Here is a 23,899-nt window from a genome sequence, read left to right on the forward strand (position 1 = left end):
TGTGTGTGTGTGTGTGTGTGTGTGTGTGTGTGTGTGTGTGTGTGTGTGTGTGTGTGTGTGTGTGGCAGTGAGTCCAGGAGACACAGTAGTTATGTAAACATGTAAAGGTCACAAAGTTAGATCCAGAATTTTTGCACGGAATATAAAACACACAATAAATAAACATGTGTGTTACCTAATCACCCAAGGCATAATGAACAGTGTGTGACAAGAAAAAACATATTTTAGAAATGGTGTAGGATGTAAAGTTTAATGTTCGTCTTTAAATACACGAGGTCTAAATAACATTAATTTTTCTGCAGAAGACCGAGGCTGCAGATGATCACCGATGACTCATGGCGGAAAACTGTTTCACTTCCCATTTTCTCTCCGCCTGGTTCCTTCAAATTACACAACAAGCGTCAACAATGCTGTTCAGCGGCCAGACCTCCACTGGCGTCGACACGCCGTGACTGTGTGTAACAACAGGCGATAGCTACGACAGGGACGATAGACTACTTTAGGAGCACAGAATTGCAATATAGTTGACAAATAAGAAGGCAAAAGGCACACATCGTGCATCTGAATATCATCCCCCGTTTCAATGGACTGGTCTTGGACTCTCGTGTGTGCGTGTGCGGGCTTGTTTTGGATCGGCCCAGCGAGTGGAGGTAAGGGAGCGTCTTTTGTTGACTTGATTTACTTTCAATTTCTTACTGGAAATTGTTTCACGTTTAATACTTGTAAAAAAAAAGTACCCGTCTGAGTTTGTGTCATTGTAGCCTGTTGCAACCTCATGCTATTCGTCATAGGTTACAATTTCGTATACTGCTGTTTCGCACTTTTATTTATTTATTTATTTATTTTGTGTTTAATTCTCTCTCTAACTAACTGTGTAATCCGTATGTTGGTCGTAGAGGAGCAAAGGATGTTCCCGCAACAAATGATGGTAGAGCAACGGGAGGTAGACATGGATGAATTCATGAGAGGTAGCCTATATTAAGCCATTATTCTCAAGAATAGAGTGATCAACTATATTGCAAATGAATGTATTAATGTTTCAATTCCTTTGTCTACACACAAACCAGCTACGCACCAGGAGATTCGTGTTGCAGTAGAGATGGAACCAAATGGTAGGCCTACCCAAATGTTTTCATGCATCACGCATCAAATCTGATTTGATTGATTTGACTAGATGCTAGATTTAGGTACAAAGTAGGTGATAGTGATCACATGAACTGGTGATGTTCCAAACTCTGGTCTCCAGAGGTGTTGTCACCATGTGTCTTTTATTTTGGATGATCTAATATACGTTTCTATTCTATTCGGCCATTGCTCCCTTCTGCCTGGACTTTGTTAGGAGAACTAAGTGAAATAGGTAAGATTAAATACTTTAGTTTCAAACCAGAATAACTTTTAGTGGCAAGAATCTTAATTGTTTTCAATGCATTCATGACCATCAACTCCTCCAAAACCTTCCACTGGCAGGTCCTCCAGCGTTTGGGCCTCGGTCTTTTGGTATGGCACCACCTAGTCTGAACTACCCAGTGGAGTTCCCCCCGGGGAGACCCATGCCAAACAACCTCCAGGCCATCTGCCTCCACGGGGACCACCGGCCTCGCTACCCAGACACTTACTTCCCCGCCTCTGGGTTTGGACAGCTCAAGCGGAGGGCGTTAGCAGTCAATCTCGCCGAGTCGTTGTTCAGCGAGTGTTGCGCAGCGAATCAGACCCGGGATCAGGACCTGACGCTGTGCTGTGTCAGACAGGCGGTAAGCATTCTCAATGTCCTTCATCGGTGAAAGAACCTTTATTTCCTTAAGTTCCTATTGATTTAACACTCGTAAAAGTAGGTTTGTTGTAGGTAATTTGCCATACCAGGAAAAGATTTGATATGCAAGCACTAACATGTGCAACAATAATAAGAGGGAAACATGAATACTGTTGCCTAAAGCATAAAAACATGATGCACTCAACCACAGCTGTACTTTGAATTTGAACCTTAATTGTAGAAACCTAGAGTTTCTACAAATTAAAGGTCATTGTCATTGTTGGAGTATAGAAACCAGAATGTCTTCCTGATGGTAATAAAAAAAAAACACCATCACAAAAAAACACATTCCTGAGCTCTGAAACTGAGCTAGAGAGCAGAGCGCAGAGTGCTAGGCTCAAAGATGGTCTGCCCAGAGGAATGTCAATGTTATCGAAATCTGTTTCTCGTTCAAAGGTTGATCCTTCTGTTTTGGGGTTTACTTTGGTACAGCTTCTTTTAAAAATGTTACATCATGAACACTATCCAGGAAGTAGGCATGTACCCGCAGATTTATAAAAAACATAACAATAAGTGTGCTTGAATGTCATGAGTATAGAATCAGTGCACGGGAAGTTATTGGTATGTCGATCTAAGCTGGAAAGTGCAAGATAATTGTGGGGCAGCTGTGCAGTGTGACCATTACATTTCTTTCAACCAGTTACAGACCAGTAGTTTGTAGAGGAGAAATGGATACAGACAGTAGTTTGTAGAGGAGATACAGAACAGTGACATACCTTAAAAACACTGGAGTTTGAAATATACAATGGTTCAACTTTGTTAAAAAAGTATATATCTTTGGACATAAACTTTCCATCATAAATGCATTTTGTAGTGACTGTCTGTATTATTACATTTTCTGGTTGCTGGTCACTTTGCTGGTTGAGGAAGTTTTCATCTTTGACTTTGTCAAGTTATTTTTCATATTGAGCTGTGTTAGGCCAATGTTGATTTGGAAACGGTTATACTTAATATGTACTTTGGAGTCTCTTTGAAAGTGTGTGTGTGTGTGTGTGTGTGTGTGTGTGTGTGTGTGTGTGTGTGTGTGTGTGTGTGTGTGTGTGTGTGTGTTAGTATTTTGGGGTAAAACCATGTGACCTTACCTAAACATTATCTGAATACAGATAGGTCCTCTAATTTGGGGACATATTCAATTGTAGTGCCACCCACTGATTGCAGCAACACACACCAATATACACCGCTGAATGGCTCCTACATCATGATAACTAACCAGGTGTTTTGTTTATGTGCTCTACACACTACAGTGGAAGGAGATGGTGGCCACCTTCTGTGAGATGGACACCTCTGTGAAGGACCGAGTGTATTCCTGCTGTAAAGAACAGGGCTCTGCCCAACTCAAGTGCTTCCAGGACGACGCTCCCAATGCCTCCTACCTGCCCACGCAGGAGCTCCCGGTGTCCCCCATTCCTGTGCAGTCCAGCTTCTCCTTCAACCCTGACACATGCCCGAGAAACACGCCGCAAAGGTGTACTAAAGCGGTGCCCTGCATCATGAATATGTCAATTAGTGGAGACGTTTTTACTGTGTTTATACACTATTTACTGACATAAAGCAATGCTGATAAATCCCCTTTTTTAAATATAATACTAATGCATGTTTTTATATTTCTATCTTGCTTAATATTTCAAACGGTTAATCAACTAAATATATATTTAGATTAATATTTGATCTGATTGCGTGCTATTGTCATCGTGACATCCCTGCGGAACATGTGCACGGAGTTAACCGATGTCCGATGGTCCTGTTCACAGAACGCTGACACCGAAAAGCCTCCGAGGCACCATACAGCAGAGGAGTCTGTCCAACAACGTGAGCATCAGCTTCCCCCCCGCGCGCCCCGGGGCCGACGACATCGAATCGGTCTGCATTCACCGCAAGCTGCGCCCGCTCTATGACCTCCGCTGCTTACCAGGCAGGGGCTACGGCTGGTTGGTCCGTCAGACCAAGGCCGTCAACCGCCTGGAGCGGGGGTTCAAACAGTGCTGCAGAAGAAAACAGGAAGTACTCGAGTGTGCGGATGGAAAGGTAAACCTTGGCATCAACACACCATGGGAGCATTTGTAATTATTCGAAATTTAAGCAAATCCTTTGACCTAAATTGCTGCCTTGTCTCTATATTTCCTTGTCTCTATATAACCTTGTCTCTGTATTTCCTTGTCTCTATATAACCTTGTCTCTATATTTCCTTGTCTCTATATTTCCTTGTCTCTATATTTCCTTGTCTCTGTATAACCTTGTCTCTGTATAACCTTGTCTCTGTATAACCTTGTCTCTGTATTTCCTTGTCTCTATATTTCCTTGTCTCTATATAACCTTGTCTCTATATTTCCTTGTCTCTATATAACCTTGTCTCTATATAACCATGTCTCTATATATCCTTGTGTTTTCTCAGTGGCGGGAGGAGATGGACAGATTCTGCAGAGAGGACAACGAGAGGAAGCTGAAATACCATTGTTGTGAAATGGAAGAGGGCCAGGAGAGATATGATTGTTTCCATTCCAGTTCTCCCGTTGCTGGCTATAATGTCGACCTGACGACTTATACTCCCACGTTGCAGAACGCCTCACTTGGCCAGATCTGTGAAACTCACAAACTCATCAAAAAGAAGTACCGTCTCCAAACCTATCTTTCTTTTACTTTTAAGTTTTTTATGTTTCTTACTTTTCATGTAGAGTTGTGAAATACTAGCACTTACTTAATATCCACATTAATTATTTATCCATGATTCAATCTTTTCTTTGTTCATATGTTGAACAAAAACTGATTTGGATATTGTGTTAACAGGTTGCTGGCAGGACTTCCGATTCAGAATTTTGTGAAACAGTGCTGCCATCTCTCTTCCAATCAGAGAACTTCCTGTATTCAGCTAAAGGTGAGGTGTTTTTTTCTATGAGGGGCTACAGTCAATTGTGAACAATAATTCTTTGTGTTAATATAAACATTGATTTTCTTTACAGATAAAGAACAAAGGAATTTGCTCAACAAGAAGAGCTCCATTTGTAGCCAAGTGTTGCACCACTTCTGTGAATTCCTCCAAATGCATTTCCAAAATACTGATGAATGCCATCTCCAAGCAAATTAAGATAGACCTGAGGACGAAGAAGTGTCCTCTTTCCTAAAGCCATTATGTACATCTTATTCAGATAGGAGCCTAGTGAGCACTTTGAAATAAGAGAAGAAATGGAACACATTCATAAAGAATGTTGCATTTAGCAATAACATGTAGACCTATTATAGCTTAAACTACAGGCAGTGCTTCTTAGTGTGTTGTAATCCACATACACTGTGCTTGAGGATAAATCAGAAGAAATAACCATGTTTGTGTATATTAGACAGTGGTCTGTGTCACATACTAATCATTAGTAAGTAATATTCCTCTTTGGAAATGTATTGGGATTTCTTGATTAAATCAACATTTGACCCTTGTACTTATTCTTGTTTTATTATTTTACTTTATATTGCCATTGCGGTTTACATAAAAACAGGGTGTCTGCAAGCTTCTATATTGTGATTATAAATACAGATGGTAATAAAACGTTTAAAATCCATTTAAAATGATACAATCCATTGTATTATACAAATAACTTTTACGTTTGTATCCTGGAGTATATACTGTATATAGATGTAGGTGTTTTAGTACTCGCATGCAAATTACTATTGCAAGCAGTAATATGTGTTTACATGCACCCCATCATAGATTCAAAAATGTTTTGCCTGTATATAAGTATGTATGTATGTATGTCTGTCAATTATGGTACCCATTGCACTCCTGACCATCCCTGGAAGGAGGGATCTCCCACTCTGCATTCCTTCTCAAGATTTCTTCCATGCTAATTAAGTTTTTTCTTGCACCCTTGGGGGGCTGGGTCGGGGGGGGGGGGTTACATAAATATAAGGCCTGCTAAGCCCTTTCAGACAGTACCTGTGATTAAGGGCTATACAAATAACATTGAATTTAATTTAAACGAGTTACTTGCCAGTCTGGTCCACTAGGTGTACTGCCAGTCTGGTCCACTAGGGGTGTTAAAGAGCAGAAAGAAGACGCTCGCGCTGGCCGCTATCCGAGCAGTCAGAACCATAATGGCGACCGCCGCTGCAGCCGACCCGGGATCAGCAGCCCCGACAGGTAGCTCGCATCGATCGAATCCGCATACATTTATTAACGTAGGATTATTCGACAACCGCGTATCGTTATTGCATTACAGCCGATACGCTTACTGTATCACATCTTATTCAAAACCAGTTACGGTCGCCGAACTTAATTTCGCAGGGTTGGCTAACTCATAGACCTCGGAGTTAGCTAGCCCGTTAGCCGCCGTGGCGCTAACATGGCAGGGGAAATGTGATATCCGACGTGTGGGTACGCTGTCAGTAAAAATAAGTGAACCATCAACAACGTTTTACGTTGTTTATCACGATTTTTATTTAGTAATAAAACGTGTGGTTCCTTACCAGACCGGTATAATGGCCAGTCTCCCCGCTGCGGCTACGAGACAACAGCTAGCCCAAAGCAGTGCCCACTACACTGTTATCTCTCCTTAGTTGATCGTATCTTGTTGGTTAACAATGTATTTTGGGGTAATCCACTCCAGGCAGTGATCTACATTAACATTCTTTGCCGATGAAACGACGAACCATGCTTCGGACATCGGCCCCCGCTCCTCCCTAATGTATTGACGTCCTTATCTGTAATGTTAACGTGAACGCTCAAGACTGGCTGCCAATCCCATGTACACTGATGGTTATAACGAACGACCCCTCCTGTTGCTCTTGGTGGTCCATTGTAAATGAAGCGACGTATTTACTTAAATGCAACCTGTGTGTTTATTTGTGCAGTAGACATTGCTTCTGATTCCTGCCGTTCATCTGGTGTATCTTTATTCAAATGAACATTTTATATGATGACGGTTTGTGATTCATTTTTCCTAGACTGGAACAGAGCACCGACACGTCTTTAATATATTAATCCTTTGTGCTCCACTTATCTGCGTTCCTATGTGCTGAACCAGAGACCCTTGTCATTAGATCAGTTCAGTTGTGTTCAAGAAGTGTGCCAGGAGGGTCTCTGGTTCTGTTTGTTGCAAGACAGTTCTATCCATCAGTCACTTACTAAAACGATGTAGAGATGGACCAGTGCTGTGTAAATCAGACGTCCTGTGAAGAGAACTGGCACTGGGGAGTGCTTTGTACAGAGGGACAGATGGCTGACATATAATTGACAGGCTAATTACACTGGCCGTCTAGACACATTTCACATTCAATATATTTTGTCTGAAGATGTTTATGTCTGTGCATTCATTTTGTGAGCTAAAATTACAACAATTTGAATGGTCTTCTGTAGGTGGCTGTTATTCCAGTCATATGTAGTTGCATAGAAACAAGACTGTTTACAATGTTTACCTTGCCTCAAGTTACTTGATGATTAAACGTTGAGTCAGAGCAGCAAAGCTGCCATGTTTTGCATTGGTTTGTATGAAAAGAACAGCGCTTTCTAGAAGCAGGCACTTCTCTTCACTGTCCTACTAATGTGTGCCGCAGTTGTGTTGATGCAGCTATAACAGATGAGATTCAGATGGAAACTATCATCAGACTTTTAAATATGTTTGGCAGCGTGTTTGATTTCCCATTGAAACCAATAGTCTGTTGAAACCCAGTAGGATTCAAGAATGACTCATCTCCCCATTTTAACACTTTGCTAAATTAAGTAAATGTATACGTAGTGCTTAATGAGCCTAAACAACAATTACAAACCCTACATGTGATGGAAAGCATTGCAAATGCCACCGATGGTTGTGATTGGCTCCATAGCGACATTATGATTACACCCCCACATAAACAATAGCAAGTTTTATCAGATTGCATTTATATCCAAATGTTGGAGGAGGGCATTGTCACACCGTTGGTGTGTCGTTCTGTACCCCTAAAGACGGGGCTGAACCTAGTTTGACATGTGAGGTGACATGAGGCCCCAGCAGCCCCTACGGCAGGACGCATACAACACACACTGACTGGGCCGTCTGCATATGAAAAGGAAAACCTAGAGAGGAATGTGAAAATGAGACGGGAGAAGCCCACTCATGAAGAGATCAACACATTGGCAAAATGCAAGTATGGCCTGCTTGAAGCCATGCAACAATTACCAGCAATGACTGTGGGAATACATCTGGAAATAGACTCGGGTGATTTTGTGGGGGCATCTATCTATACACGCACGCACACTATCACAGGGTGACACAACATATTGAGTGGTCTGCCACATAATTCAGCGGATGTACCAACAGTAAAAGCCACAGCCATAGATTCTATATTCTATTTTTTTAGCATACCTCGGGTTGATCATATCTTGCTCCACAGATATTAGGACTCAGTTCTGGCGGAGAGCATTACAGCGAGGTACCTGCATGTGTGTGCGTGTGTTTCAGCAGAAACTGCATGAGGAGTGTCGTCGTGTGTTTTGCCTAACAAGAGTAGAGTATAGATGGTGGAATGGTGTTGTTTCCGTGTGTACTGAGATGTTTACATGATGAGGTTGCATTGCAATGGCATTCCCTTATGTTGCATTGATGTCTGCTACCAGGACTGCATCATCTTTGAGCAAATGCTTTAATGATTTATCCTACACTTATTCTAATTAGATAATTAAACTACGGATACACTGATTCCACTTTTTTTCAGATCAAGTACAAGTACTTACATTTGGGTGCAAATGGCAAGTGAACCCATGTTTTCAGCGGGAATTCCAAAACTTAGATCTTAAATGTGTTAGGGGAGTTCTAGGTAAGAGGGAGGCATGTTATTGCCACGGTTACGGCCCACGCCAATGAGTGATGTTGTAAATTACATGCGCCACACACCGTGGCAATATACTATAGGTGTCCAGGAATCCTAACCCTCGGACAAGGCCACAGGTACAGGTATAGCTTCACCATCCACTACACCGTAGCGGTATACAATACGTTTCTGAAAAGCTCAACTTTTGCTCGGACGCTGCGGTAAACCGCTGCCCAGGCAGTGCTCCAGAAAAACCAAGTCACCGGGCGTCGTGACCCCACCTGCGTTTGCAGCAGACTGGAACATAGTGTTTTTGGGATTTATTTCAGTATCAGTGATAAAAATAGCATAGAATACTGTACTGGTTTCGGTTTCAGTGCATCCATAAATTAATTTGGTCATTTTGGCTTATAATGACCTCCTCCTATGCCAAAATAGATGCTACCATTGGTTACAGGCTAAAGCAGACCTACTAATGGAATGGTTGAAAATTAAACTGCATATATTGTTATTTTTTGGATTTGTTTGAAATGAAATGTGGTTCTTCTAGGCCTGGGCTATACGGCTGAAAGACATATCACAATATAACTTGATCATATTGATAGATATCGATAACTATCGATAATTGTAATGACCTAAAAAGACTAGGAATTACCATGCTGGACTTCATATGACCTTCCACTGTTCTCCATTGATAAATACTCAATATTTGTCGATACAACAATGAAAAACTCAAATATGGTAAATAAGTATGGAACCGTGTTTGTGTAACAAACCCAGCTGCTAGATTCGATGGTCCAGTCTCTTATCGATATTTATTGAACATGTTTTATATTTATATTGATCAAAAGTCTATCACGATACGATAATTTATTGTTTTATTGTCCAGGCCTAGGTTCTTCATTTAAAATGTTTTCATTGGTATGCTTTCCTTGAAGCATTGAGCAATATGACTTGACTGTGACTCGACAATAATGCTAGGATGTTAGAGTTTGACTCTGTTTGGCTGGCTGTGAGCTAGTTATGTTACACAGGTCCTTGGGGTGGAGGCCTATCTAGAGCAGCGTGCTCAAGAGAGAAGTAGTTCCAGTTCATGCAGTCATAGTATTGGGAGCAGCGCTTGGTTACTACTGCTACAATTAGGGCATGGCTCACTCTTGGTCATTTAGATATACGGACATGGCTGAAAATAGCTCTGCTAATTAACGGGCAAAGGGCTTCTCAATCATTCAGTCAAAATATTCCATGGCAAATGCTTTCAGTCCAAATGAGTTAGACACCAGACTGATGAACTTCTACAGCTGACATTGGACTGTTTTTCTTATTTGATACGCTGACCAGTGGTTCTGCTCTGCATGCTGTATTTCCTTATACTCATGTCTGTGTTTTTTGTCTCCTCACAGGGTCAAGCGGGATTCGAAAAGTGGCGTCTCCCGAGGTAAGGCGTGGTCCCTTCTGAAATAGACTCACTGCTGAGGAAGTAAATGTTGATCCAGTCGGTCTGGGCAGGCCGAGGGGTTTAGAGTGTCAGGGAGTTCTTGTTGCCACAAAAATAAGTTAACCCAGTTAAGAAAAGTAGTCGTTCCTCTTATAGGGTGCATAATATGTAAATGTGTTCACCAAATGTTGTCACGCTTCTGCCTTGGCCACAAAACCCTTCAATTGAACATGGCTTGAAGTGCCAAGCAAGCAAGGGTGGTTATTTACATTATTTGATTGCAGCATCAAAACTAGGTATGTTATGCTCTTTATTTTCAGATGGAACCAGGATTCCTTCACGTCGTTCTTTGTTGGCCTATAGCAGTGTAATCAAGTAAAACTAAAGCAATTCTGCGCTACAAAATGATAAACCATTGAATCATGCCAGGCAACAAATCTATCTATCTTGCTTCATATGAAAAGACCAGCGTGCTCCAGTAGTGGGATCAAGTACGTCACTTAAAGGGGTGATATCATGCTTTTTCGACTTTTCCCTTTGCTTTAGACTGTTATATGACATGATATGTATGTTTTACGTCTGCTAACCTAGAAAAAATATAACTCTGAGCCAGGGGGAGTATTCGCGCCCTCTGAGAACGGCCCCTAATAAGTATGTGAAACAGCTCATTTGCGCTCAGACTTTACTTCCGTAATAGTGTGACGTCAGACTGGGCGTCGCCTCCGGCTACAATATTTACAACTCCTCTGGGGTGTGAATTTGTCGACACGCGCAAAGCGTTCGACTAATCTCAACAGAGTGGGCATGCTGACCAATCACAGCAGACTGGGCTACTCGGGAGGGGGGCCTTAATCCGTCATGATGCAAAACAAGGCGTTTTTACACTGCCAAGCCGGTTCAATAAGAGCATACATCTGAGTGTAGGCTACAAACGCGATTAAATATTTACAAGTGCAAAAACGCCGACATATTCTTTATTTTGCTGACCACTTGTTTTTTATCCCGAAAAAAGCCTCTGCATCTTTCTTGTAGATCGCACCATCTTTCCCCATCTTCGTTTAATGCGACTGCATCACCTTCTCTCCCATCTCACTTTCTCTCCTTTTAGAACTGCTCATGTTGATATCGCTGTGTTGTCTCTGTCTCGACAACGCAGCAATGCCTCTACCCAAGCCCCCCCCCCCCCCCCCCCCCCCCGTAAATTGGTGATGGCAAATGAAGCTTTTTATGAAGCATTGAAGCGTTTAGCCAATTGTTTCGGAAATAGGTTAGTTACTCAAAGCTTCAGTGATAGTGACCTCTGCTGGTGAAGTGCAAGGTTGCAGTGGATTTAACGTATGTTTGCTTTGAAAATGAGTTGATGTGCACGCACGCACGCGTTATATTTACAAATAAAGATTGATGACTGTTGTTTTATTGAGGAGAGTGCTGGGAAAATATGGCATAGGTTGCTGGCTTGGGTGTGCTTGTAAAACTGTGACAATCGACAATAAGATCGCCGGGGATCGAACTAGCAACATTCCAATTTCAAGACTACCTGCTCTACCTCCTGAGCTAAGCCGCCCTCAGATGTAAATTAATGACAGCGGGCTGCCTTGCTTGTGCTTGTCGAATTATGACAGGGGGCTGGGAATCACTCAAAGATTGAATGAAGATGAATGATATAATGATCCAATACGTAAAAGCAACAATGCAATAGCAAAGTTATTGAATAACACAAATGATCCATGGTTTAGAACACTTATAACGTGTTGGCGTTCAAATTCAAAACGTCGCAGCCGGTCAGAATGGATCGATCAGCTGATTGGATCGTGAACCAGTCAGGTCGTTCATTCAGGAAACTAAACGGTTTCTGCTTCGGACGTCATGTGTCACATGCTTATTTCCACACCGAAGCAAGCGTCGAAGCAGTGCTTCATAGCGAAGGGTTCAAAGCACGTATCGGCGCTTCGGTATCGCATTGCCATCACTAGCTCAAGCAGAGAATTTACCTCGGGCAGTGTAAACGCGCGGACAGTGCCGCGAAAAAGGCGTGCATAAGATGGGCATATTTGGCAGTGTAAAAACGTCTACAGTTTTTGATAGATGCTGAAATTGGTTTTGGAGAAATTAACTGTGTGAGAATAATAAGAGGTATTTTTAACATACAGGCATGTAACCCTATTCTAGTAGTACCCCAAATGCAACTATTTACCCTAAAAAAGCATTATATGGGATCTTTAGTAGTACAGGTGAGAGACAGTAATGAAGAAGTCAGGCGAAGTTGATGTAGATGTCTCACCTTCCTTTCAAGTACAATAAATGATAGAATTGTATTGTAAGTATCACCACACCCCTAGTGTCCTTTAATACCCCTTTCATATTGTATTGTTCCCCTTCTCCTCAGATGGCCAGTTCTGCAGCTGCTGCTCAGAGTATGAAAAAAACAATTGGTCACCGGGGTGTTGAGACCACCACTGGAGAAACCACCTACAAAAAGGTCTGTGGGCGCACACACACACACACACACACACACACACACACACACACACACACACACACACACACACACACACACACACACACACACACACACACACACACACACACACACACACACACACACACACACGTGTGTATCTAGAAACACTTATCCTCTTCTGCCATGGTGAACGCAATAACGGACCAACCCACCCAAAACCTGCTTTTTAAGGGTTGAATTCCAAGAGACTGTAATCCACATAAGCTGCCGGGTCCAAAAAAGACACATCTTGAATTTTCCCCATCTTCTTTAGACCACATCCTCAGCCTTAAAAGGTGCCATTCAGCTGGGCATCACTCACACCGTTGGCAGCTTGAGCCAAAAAGCAGAACGAGATGTGCTAATGCAGGACTTTGTGGTAGTTGAAAGCATTTTCTTCCCCAGGTAAGTAACCGCAGTCAAAGGTGCTGCTGTTTAACATGGTTAGACTCTGTGTATAGTTTTCTCTATCATACTAATGATGCTTATTTCTGATTACAGTGAAGGCAGTAACCTGACCCCTGCTCATCACTATAGTGACTTTCGCTTCAAGACCTACGCTCCTATTGCCTTCCGCTACTTCAGAGAACTGTTTGGCATTCGGCCTGACGACTACCTGGTTAGTACACCATAGGTTCCCATATCATCTTTATGAAAGTTGTTCAGTTAAGTTTACCCTCTTTCAATAACCAGACATAACTTAAAGTATCCTTAAATAAGGGAAATGCAACCTCTGCTACAAGCAACACATATTGGATTACCCTTCATCATTATTTTGTCCAAGAATAAGCCAACATTTGGAAAACATGTTTTAAGAAGTAAAGTGTTGCCAAGTTTTACAGAGTAAAGCGCTAGGCACGCAGCTGTCGACCAGACCAGTACACACCACGGTGCTATTCCCAACCACACCAGTACACACCACGGTGCTATTCCCAACCACACCAGTACACACCACGGTGCTATTCCCAACCACACCAGTACACACCACGGTGCTATTCCCAACCACACCAGTACACACCACGGTGCTATTCCCAACCACACCAGTACACACCACGGTTCTGTTCCCAACCAGACCAGTACACACCACGGTGCTATGGTTTCATCATTATTTTTTGGAAGTCTACTTCCTATCTTGAATCCCAGTGTGAACTTTTGTTCCCTGCAGTACTCTTTGTGTAACGATGGACTGATCGAGCTGTCCAACTCGGGTGCCAGCGGATCCCTCTTCTATGTCTCCAGTGACGACGAGTTCATCATCAAGACTGTGCAGCACAAGGAGGCAGAGTTTCTGCAGAAACTCCTGCCAGGATACTTCATGGTGAGTCCTCCACACAAGCGTCAGATAAACCCAATGCAACTAGATTATAGCTAATAATGATTCTAATCATATTTTGCATATTTGCTCATTTATAGCTCTACGTCTGGTTGTAGCTGTCTCTGGACGAATGCATCTGCTGAATGACCGTTTTATGAGATTATATAAATAATGCCTATTGTCCTATTTCATGAAGGCTACGCCTACAATCATCAAACTAGATTTATAATAACAAAACTATTGTTCTATTTCATGTAGGCTATGCCATCTAGTCTTCACCTAAAATCGAGTTATAATAACACGACTATCGTTTCTCCTATGCAGAATCTGAACCAGAACAAGCGCACTCTGCTGCCCAAGTTCTACGGGCTGTACTGTGTGCAGGCGGGCGGCAAGAACATCCGCATCGTGGTGATGAACAACCTTCTGCCCCGCATCGTCCCCATGCACCTCAAGTACGACATGAAGGGCTCCACCTACAAGAGGAGGGCCTCGCCCAAGGAGAGGGAGAAGGCCGTGCCCACACACAAGGACCTGGACTTCATCCAGGACATGCCCGAGGGTCTGCTGCTGGAAGCGGACAATTACAATGCCCTCTGCAAAACCATCCAGAGAGACTGCTTGGTGAGTCGGCCACAAGCACCTGCCTGTTGGTTTACGCCTGAATAAAAGGGCAAAACCACAAGTACCTGCGTCGACATGCAACTACATGTTATCTTGTATTGTGCATATGCTGCTGTAGCTCTTGCAGAGCTTCAAGATCATGGACTACAGCCTGTTGGTGGGCATCCACAACCTGGACCTGGCCAGTCGAGAGCGGGAGCGCGTGGGGGGGCCGTCGGGTGACAGTGTGGGCTCGGAGGGGGCCGTGACCCCAGACCAGCGCCGACCTCAAACCCAGAAGAGTCTCTACTGCACGGCCATGGAGTCGATCCAGGGAGAGGCCCGGGGGAAAGGTGCCATGGACTCGGAGGACCAGTGAGTTACTTTCTTCTCCACCAACCGCATGGATTCAATCGACCATAAGCTGTTTACACCTCTTAACACCTGGTTGTGTCTGCTCCTCTGACCTTGTGGATGCAGTATGGGGGGGATCCCAGCGCGTAACGCTAAAGGAGAGCGGCTGCTGTTCTACATCGGCATCATCGATATCCTGCAGTCCTACAGGTTGGTGGTGTACAGTGCATGGAACGACCCTGTGGGGTGTTGTTAAGTCATGTACTCTGTTGTTTTGTATCCATAAGGCTGAGTGGGAAGGTGTAAATATTAAGCAATAAATGCTGCTTAAGTTAAGTTCTGGGCTTTTGCAGAATTCAGAAGCAGACTTTCCATAAGTAGATCGAATTTCAAAGATGTGGCAAGGTATTTAAACGCATGTAAAGGAAGTCATGTGACACACCACCAGAAAAGTTTGATTCTCAACTTAGTCTATCATAACCATTGTTAGCTAAACTACATATTTGTCCAATCCCGAAGAAAATAAGAAGCATGCAACAAGAATTATGTATTTTATAACTGCACATGCACATCAATATCCGTCGTTTCACGTAATTTATATATGACGTGTGTGTGTATGTGTATATCAGTGAGGAGAGGGAGGAAGATCCTCCTTAACCTTGTTGAGAATAAAAAATGCCCTTACTTACCGTCTAACCCTCATAAAGTGAAAATGTCATGCCATGGGACCTTTAATGGATGTTTCAGAATGTTGGTTATGGTGTTAAGCCAATTAAGATTGAGGGACTTCATTTATAGATCAAGTCAATCCTCCTCGCGGTTTGTGTTGCAAAGATATCAGCGACCTGGTCATACCAAACTGGATCTTTTTAAAGTGATTTCAGAAAATAGAAAAAAATAGGTAGGCTCAGCGTGTTTATTTCGGGACCTTGCCCAACTTTAGGCGGTGGAAATGCCAATATAAGCAAACAGAGCCACACCGAACCACACCGCTCGGTGGAAACGCCAATATAAGCGAACAGAGCCGCATTGAAACGCAACGAACAGTATCGCACCGCTAGTGGAAACGAAGCATACGACTGAGCAGGTTCGTAACTTGGTTCTTGTAGCCTAGACTTGAGTGGATAACCCCTCCCTCCGGGCTGCTCCACAGCCAGAGCTCCTGCTTAATGGTTCTTAGCGCAGCCAGGGCTCCTGCTTATTGGTTCATAGCGCAGCCAGGACTCATATTTGTGAATATATTTTGGCACGATTCAGACCCCTTAGATAGTCACACCCACTCAGAGGAGGAATTTCGTCCTCTCTCCCAAAGCTTGTATTTATTCGAAGCTTGTATTTGTTGCAGCCCGTGTCTCTCCACCAATACAGCGTGTTGCTGTCAGCGGGGATGACTTGGGGTCGCAATTTACCGCTCAGACTTGCTGCTCCGTGCGTTATCCATTTTCAAATCAGGATATATTATTTGCTTGATTAGTGCGCCCGCGATTGGATGACATGGCAAACAATAAAATAAAAAGTAAAAACCAAACAGTCTAATCATAGACTGTAAAAAACACACATGGCACTTTATATATCAATTATATATATTTGAATACGGATATGTCACGTCATATTTGAATGCATATTCGAATATCGAATAAAAAGTGATAGCCCTACTGTAGCATGACACTAACGATCTGTCTGTAAAGGCAGATCGCAGAGACATTTGAGACATTTTAATCGTTCACAATCTAATATCGTAATATCGCACACCCCTATTGGAAAGGATGTTAGTGAATGATTCAGAGCATGATGCATTTTAAATGGCATCACTTTTGGTCTTGTGTCTTCATTTTTCTTGTTGCCGCTTCGCTGTACATTTTCTCCAGGCGCACGCGTCATAGTTTGGCGACATGGCACGGTGTAATCTAGCTCGAGAAATGCGATCAGATCGCAGAACCCCTTCCCCTCCCCATGTCCCCTGGACATGCTGCCCAACAGCTTTCAAAGTACAATGCTGTCACTGGTTGATTTGTATCAATTTTATTTACATAATTATCATTCCCTGCTATTTATTAGTCCATCAAAACACCCTGAAATAACTTGAGTCTCACATACTTATGCCATCATACGCAACTAATGCAAGCAGGCCAATGGCAACCAAGAGAGCAGTCCTTCCTTCCTCACTTTAAAAACCACCAGCCGCCACTGGTGTGTCTGTATGTATAGATATACATATATAAAAAAGCTGAGACTCCACTGATTCCAACAGTCCAAACCATAACACTATGCCAGTAAAACGTGCCGAACCAGAGGCAAAAAAACATTAAAAATTAAAACTGCGAGCAGCGTTTAAGGTGCCAAGCCTGAGCCGACCGCCCCGCTGAGCCGACCGCCCCGCCACGGACACGCCCTACAACATACAGTCACAAAACCATCAAACCTAACCCTACCGACCAATAAACCATCAGACCTAACCCCAACCCTACCGACCAATAAACCATCAAACCTAACCCTACCGACCAATAAACCATCAAACCTAACCCCAACCCTACCGACCAATAAACCATCAAACCTAACCCTACCGACCAATAAACCATCAAACCTAACCCTACCGACCAATAAACCATCAAACCTAACCCTACCGACCAATAAACCATCAAACCTAACCCTACCGACCAATAAACCATCAAACCTAACCCTACCGACCAATAAACCATCAAACCTAACCCTACCGACCAATAAACCATCAAACCTAACCCTACCGACCAATAAACCATCAAACCTAACCCTACCGACCAATAAACCATCAAACCTAACCCTACCGACCAATAAACCATCAAACCTAACCCTACCGACCAATAAACCATCAAACCTAACCCCAACCCTACCGACCAATAAACCATCAAACCTAACCCTACCGACCAATAAACCATCAAACCTAACCCTACCGACCAATAAACCATCAAACCTAACCCTACCGACCAATAAACCATCAAACCTAACCCTTCCAAGCAATTTGCTTTGAGCGGGACCGACTTACGCCCGTATTCCACCGGTCACCGCTGCTGATCGCTGCCACTCTAATCAATGAAACCATCCCCACCGGGCGCGCCGCGGCGCGTCTCAGCAGCGTCCCAGGAGCGGCGCTCTGCACCGCAGCGCCATCTTTACGCAGCACTTCTATTTTGACGCGAGCCACTGCTGAACCGCGTCAATTTCCACAGAGCAGATCGGGCAGGAAGAGAAATAATAAAAGCCATAGAGCATCCGGTCAATTTTCAAAATAAAACACAATACTCCGCTCATGAAGCCTAAACAACTTCACATCAACATTACGTCATGACCGGTGGCACCAGGTCAGCAGTCAATCAATCAAAGTGTCTCAGAGGGTCGGCAACATGGACGACGAGAGACTTATTATCGAAGTGGAGCAACATAAAATCATTTACGAAATCAATCATCCTTTTTATAAAGACAATGTCAGAAAGGATTTCCTTTATCCACACAGTTAAAACGTTCAGGATTATCGCGTGATCTCGTGATCTCGCATGAATACGGCTGGCTCGCAAGGGCGCGCTGCCGTTACGCGCCCGGTGGGGATTGACGCAGGGCACAGGACGCAGCCGTTCCGCGGCGCAGCCGTTCCGCGGCGCTTACGTCCCCGGTGGAATACGGGCGTTAGTGGCAGCTGAGGCCCAAATTTAAATTGGGCCATCGTCAAATTTTGACAAACTTCCACTCTGTGGAGAGTTTGAATATAGTTATGAATATGAAATTCACAGGACACGTGTAGAATTATTTTTTTAAGCAGATCCGATAAATTCCCTAGTAGGAGTTCATTCACAAGGCGAAAAAGTGAAAATGAGACCACGGAATTCAAAACGGCCAACTTTGACAGCATGCCACAGACACGCCCTTCAATGTACAGTCACAAATACCACGGCGTTGGTTCAGCACCATTTTTTGACTGTACTGACCAATTGTGAAGCAGATCCGATAAATTCCCTAGGAGGAGTTTGTTCAAATACAAGGCGAAAAAAGCAAATACAAGACCACGGAATTCAAAATGGACAAATTTGACAGCACGCGAGCAAAGTTTCGTGAGTGTAGGTCAAACCGGTTACGAGATATGCTTGTGCAAAGTTTGCATTTTTTGGACAGTTGGTATAACGCCACCTTTGGGCCAATCAGTGTAATATTTGCTGTCTGCTAATCTTGGGTCAACCTCTACAGCTCTAGTAACTTTCATAAAAAGCGTGCGAGCGGTTTTGGCTGTGTAATGCAAACGCGGCGGAATAATAATAAAACTAAGAATTACAAGAGGTTCCTCGCACTTCGTGCTTGGCACCTAATAACATTTTTCTAGTTACATCCAAGACAGCAACACAGGTTGTTGTTTTTGTCATAAAGTTGTTTGTTGTTTGTTTTGTTGTGTTTGATCGCAATAAACCACCATACACGGTAACCTAGAGTCTGAAAGTTAAAGTTTACAAATCCATTTTTGGGAATTAACAAGGTTTTCAGAGGAAAATAGATATCAGAACACATGTTCTTCATCGCCATCTTGTGGCCCCATAGTGCAATTTTTTTGGTTTGCTATCATTTGTGAAATTTGCCTAGACCTTTCAATAGAGGGGTCAAATGTCCAAATTGTACAATGGTTTCCCAAGATATCCACCTAATTGGGATCAAGTTGATATTGTCAAATTTGCATTGGCCCTTGTTGTGGATAAAACCGACCATCTAATACAAAATATGAGAGGTCGAGAAGGACTAGGGTTGAATAATCAAGGCTTTATTGCGACTGCACAGAATAGCAACAGAAACTTGAGTTGGTTTGAACTCCCGAACGATCTTTAGGTCCCGAGTTATAACCCCCATTGTGTGGCTACCCCTAACATGCCCTTGGCCAATCACAATGCTCTAATCTATGGGCCATTCCCGTTCCCCATTAACATTCATCTTCCCGCCCCCGCTGTCCACACTACATTCTGTATATACAGTAATACAGTAATTTTGCAAGAATTACATAAAGGGTTACATATTATACATTGTAGTTGCATGAAGTTACAGATTACACATTAGTTATATGAAGTGAGGTCTTTGATAAAATTCCATTCATCACCTTGTTTATTAACCTGATCTTAAACCAGCATGACTTACCACCATGTGTTTAAGAGATGAGCCCTGTAAAACCAATATTCATTTAATCAGTAAAACATGCATTGTAATAGTTAATAATGCCACTTTATTTGTCTGTGGCATATACCAGTCATAATCATAAAGCTGGTAGTGTCTGACTTTAACAGTATGTTAGAGTATGGATTAGTTAACTGAGTGGAGTCAGCCAACTCACACTGCCGGAATAAGCATTATGAGAACATTATTTGTACAGAATTATTTGGGCAAATATACCCATTCTTGACATTAATTTGATCTCGTTATAAAGTAAAATGATTGACGTTCGCCCTCCACCTCTCCTTGTTTTGATGCTTCAGGTTCATTAAGAAGTTGGAGCACTCGTGGAAGGCCCTGGTCCACGACGGGGTAAGAGTCTGCTCATGGGACAGCCAACCTACATGAGAACCACACCAGAACGCCACTGATTCCAATGGTTTCCATTGCAGGACACGGTCTCAGTTCACAGACCGGGCTTCTACGCTGAGCGGTTCCAGCAGTTCATGTGTAATACAGTGTTCAAGAAAATTCCACGTAAGTGTTTGTATGCGACATTAACAATATTTATTAAATGTTGATATCGTAATTACGAGTATTGTGAGAAATGGGTTTAGTCGGATTAGCTGGAGATAATGAAATCATAAAAATAATGAGTGATCATTTCTCTTCGTCTCTCCTTCCAGTGAAAGCCTCTCCATCTAAGAAGAGCCGTGGTGGGGGCCCCGGGGGCCTCAGGAGGGCCCCTACCCTGGGAGGGCCCACCCCGCTCTCTCAGGCGACAGGCGACACCAGGGGGACGTACCACAGCCATTTCAAAAGCACCGAGGCGGAGGGAGACAGTGGTGAGTGTGAGGTCATGAGAGTCCGACACATTACGCAGCTTGCTGGTGACCCTGCAGATTTTGGCGTGGTCCTCATGAATGTTCTTTGCGGTCAGGCATGCAGTCGGACAGACCGGATCTCGTACCGAGGACCCCACCCCTGGCCGAGAACGCTGCTGACTACGAGGCCAACTTGTCCACTTCCTCTCTGGGCAGCGCAGGGATGGCCTCCTCCTCTCCTCTACGACGGTGAGAGGAATACCGTGTTGTCTCTACTCGAGTCTTATTTTGCCTGACCCTTGATGGGGCAGATCATCCACGGCATTCCTGTTGGTTTCAAACGTATGACTCCTCGCTGTGCAGCTCGGTTGGGGTGGAAGTGCACAAACCTGCCAATACGGAGCATGACCAGGGTGCTTCTCACAGGTACTGACGGCTACAGATCTTCACTTTGTCCCACTGCTCCACATTCTCCCTGCATGGTGTCTGGAATATTTGGTTAATCAATTATTCCTTCAACTCCTTTTGTGTCAGTATGGGAGCAGAATCACCGGCAGACCATTCTGGCAACCTGTCTGAAAATGAAGATGTGGTTTCATTATCGGATATCATCCCAGAGACCAACATCTGTTTTGTAAGGCATCGCTCACACTCGCCCACATGCACGCATACAACCCTGCTCACATAATGCACCCTATAAATACCGTGCCTATATCTCTGGTTGCTGCCTGTTCCTGTTGTGGATGGGAGCCTGAGGTGACTGAATGTTCCCCTGGCTGTTTTTCTTCTTCATCCCACAGTAAAAAGCGTGTCCGGTGTTATCCGAGGACAAAGCGGTTCTGGGAGAATTATGGTGGGTGGCAGTGGAGAAGAAGAGCATCCACAGCGGATCCAGCCCCCCCCCTCCCCCTCCATCGTGTTTTTACCCACGTATGCAGTGGGGGCTGCTGCTGTGAGGCAGGCTGGAGGGCTGTGAACACTGGCACTGGTGACACTGAGAAGCTGTGGTGGAGAGGAAGAGGACGCTGGTTTGTTGTTAGGCTGGTTGGTTGGTTAGGCGCTCCCCATCCACACAACAAGGGTGGATGCTGCTGGACGTAAAATAATATTATAGTTTGATGCTAGTGTGATCTACAGAGATATCGTTACCATGCACGCAATCGCGTCACAAGCAGCCAGAATAGTCCATTTATTCAGTCATCCCTTATGCAGCAAGGTTTCTTTTTAAACAATATTATACTTAAATACTTTGCAAAGCTCTCACAATCCTTGATTGACATTCTCATGTGTGTGCTGTGATGACACAACGCTGTTATGATGGTTTGAGATTGTTTGTGAATGAACTGGGGGGGGGGGGGCTGTGTGTGGCTGTGTGTGTGTGTGTGTGTGTGTGTGTGTGTGTGTGTGTGTGTGTGTGTGTGTGTGTGTGTGTGTGTGTGTGTGTGTGTGTGTGTGTGTGTGTGTGTGTGTGTGTGTGTGTGTGTGTGTGTGTGTGTGTGGCAACCCGGCTCTGGGAGTGAACAACCTCCTTGCACACAGCACACGATTCTGAGCTTAGTTAAAGCCAACAAGGCACTTTTATTCCAAACATAACCAAAAACTGCTTGGAGGAATCAACAGTCCTGTCCATCCCGGTGGAATCACGTCACCTGTGAAGACTGGTCTCTCCACACACTAGTCCCGGGAGAGCCCTGAGAGAGCCTTCAAGCAGGCTGTTTAAGCCATGCTCTCCACATCTCGTTGACTGGCTGGCACCAATGCTCTTACTGGCGCCTTCTGTGTGTGTGTGTGTGTGTGTGTGTGTGTGTGTGTGTGTGTGTGTGTGTGTGTGTGTGTGTGTGTGTGTGTGTGTGTGTGTGTGTGTGTGTGTGTGTGTGTGTGTGTGTGTGTGTGTGTGTGTGTGTGTGCCATTTCATCTATTTGGGAGTTGGCAATCTTAAACCTAAAGGGCCAGTGAACCCAAAACCTGTTCTTTTGCTTTAAAAGTGGTAATATTTGCTGATGATCGTCAACATAGTAATTTATGCCATTTTATCACCAACTAAAATAAGACTAATTAAGAGAAAAAATAAATCCAATGTTTTTGCCATTCTCCCCAAAACAAAACATTATGTTAACGTTCCTCTCTGCTTCGAACGCAGGTAACGGTCTTTTCGAGACCCCAAAGTGCCTGTTAGTATACTCTTTGAAGTCATGACCAAGGGCCACCGGGGCGGGGTGTGTGTGGATGTAGGTAGGATGCGGTGGAGCTATGTCGGGAAGGCGGTGGACCAGTCACCATGGTGACCGAAAGAGGCTTGAGTTTCACCTATTGTAAGGCCACGGTATGTGGGGATGTGTGAAGCCCGTTCTGGGCAGCCGTTGATTTTATTGTTCATGTCCGAGAGGGCTAGGCTTCCAGGACGCCTACTATTCAACGCTCAGGCGTGTGTGGATGTGTCGAGCTCGATCTGAGAAGCGGGTCGTATTGATATCCGTGTCCGAGTGAGGGTTAAGCTTCCCAGTATAACACTACAGTGTGTGGTGTGTTTCATATACAACGTTGCTCATTTTTAACGCTCATACACAACGACGGTCACAGAGTGGCTGTGGGTTGGAACACGCCCCTCTTTCCTAGCTCTCTGACCACGAGTGTTGGAAGTCCAGCTGAAACCGCGGGTTCACTTGCTCTTTAACAGCTAACCAGCCTGAAAGATGATAGTGGCACAACTCATTGAGAATACCTGGGCGGTAAAAAGAGTATGTATGCGTGTGGTCAGTGTTAGAAGGTCGATCTTTGGATGACGAGGGAGGCTTGACATCTTGTCATGGACACCATGTTTTTCTATCGGGGCACCCTCCACCATAGGCCACTCTTTGTAATGGATCTTGGTTGGAAATTGCTGCTCCTGATGTAATCATGTTGGCATTTCTACATTTTACTGATTGAAATGTCAGAGTGTCTGATGTAATAATTATCCCAGGGTAAAACTTGTTTTTAACTTTATGTAAAAAAAAAAAAAAAAGGCTTGTCAATTTGAGTTGTGTGCTCCTGTTTGTTGGATGTCATGGTGAGTTAGGTTCATGAACTATAGGTCTCCCTCTGTGCTGTGACCATGTGTGCCACCTTCTGATGGAGAATATTGGT

At 43.9% G+C, this 23,899-nt stretch overlaps 2 protein-coding genes across 3 annotated transcripts; both read left to right on the forward strand.

Moving 5' to 3' along the window:
- The first annotated feature begins 400 nt into the window (after nucleotides 1-400).
- On the forward strand, nucleotides 401-5,238 carry ecm1b (extracellular matrix protein 1b). The gene is made up of 10 exons (XM_084471312.1): nucleotides 401-650; nucleotides 897-968; nucleotides 1,068-1,112; nucleotides 1,340-1,357; nucleotides 1,468-1,751; nucleotides 3,055-3,275; nucleotides 3,562-3,835; nucleotides 4,203-4,417; nucleotides 4,595-4,682; nucleotides 4,768-5,238. Exons 1-10 carry the CDS (start codon nucleotides 584-586, stop codon nucleotides 4,927-4,929), a joined length of 1,446 nt encoding a protein of 481 aa, XP_084327438.1. The 5' UTR covers nucleotides 401-583; the 3' UTR covers nucleotides 4,930-5,238.
- Nucleotides 5,239-5,868: 630 nt separating this feature from the next.
- On the forward strand, nucleotides 5,869-22,097 carry pip5k1ab (phosphatidylinositol-4-phosphate 5-kinase, type I, alpha, b). 2 transcript variants are annotated; one of them, XM_084472251.1, is made up of 17 exons: nucleotides 5,879-5,936; nucleotides 8,165-8,203; nucleotides 9,985-10,019; nucleotides 12,406-12,498; nucleotides 12,794-12,924; nucleotides 13,021-13,138; nucleotides 13,685-13,837; nucleotides 14,159-14,458; nucleotides 14,577-14,812; nucleotides 14,918-15,001; nucleotides 20,272-20,320; nucleotides 20,401-20,485; nucleotides 20,635-20,793; nucleotides 20,889-21,021; nucleotides 21,136-21,198; nucleotides 21,307-21,406; nucleotides 21,573-22,097. In XM_084472251.1, the coding sequence occupies exons 1-17, from the start codon at nucleotides 5,891-5,893 to the stop codon at nucleotides 21,573-21,575; spliced, it is 1,827 nt and encodes a 608-aa protein (XP_084328377.1). In that variant the 5' UTR covers nucleotides 5,879-5,890; the 3' UTR covers nucleotides 21,576-22,097. The 2 variants fall into 2 exon arrangements, with proteins under 2 accessions (XP_084328376.1, XP_084328377.1); XM_084472250.1 differs by lacking the exon at nucleotides 8,165-8,203 and having other exon boundaries at nucleotides 5,869-5,936.
- Nucleotides 22,098-23,899: the final 1,802 nt, after the last annotated feature.

Source organism: Micromesistius poutassou (assembly GCF_964030765.1).
Source record: "Micromesistius poutassou genome assembly, chromosome: 8".
NCBI classification, from domain to species: Eukaryota; Metazoa; Chordata; class Actinopteri; order Gadiformes; family Gadidae; genus Micromesistius; species Micromesistius poutassou.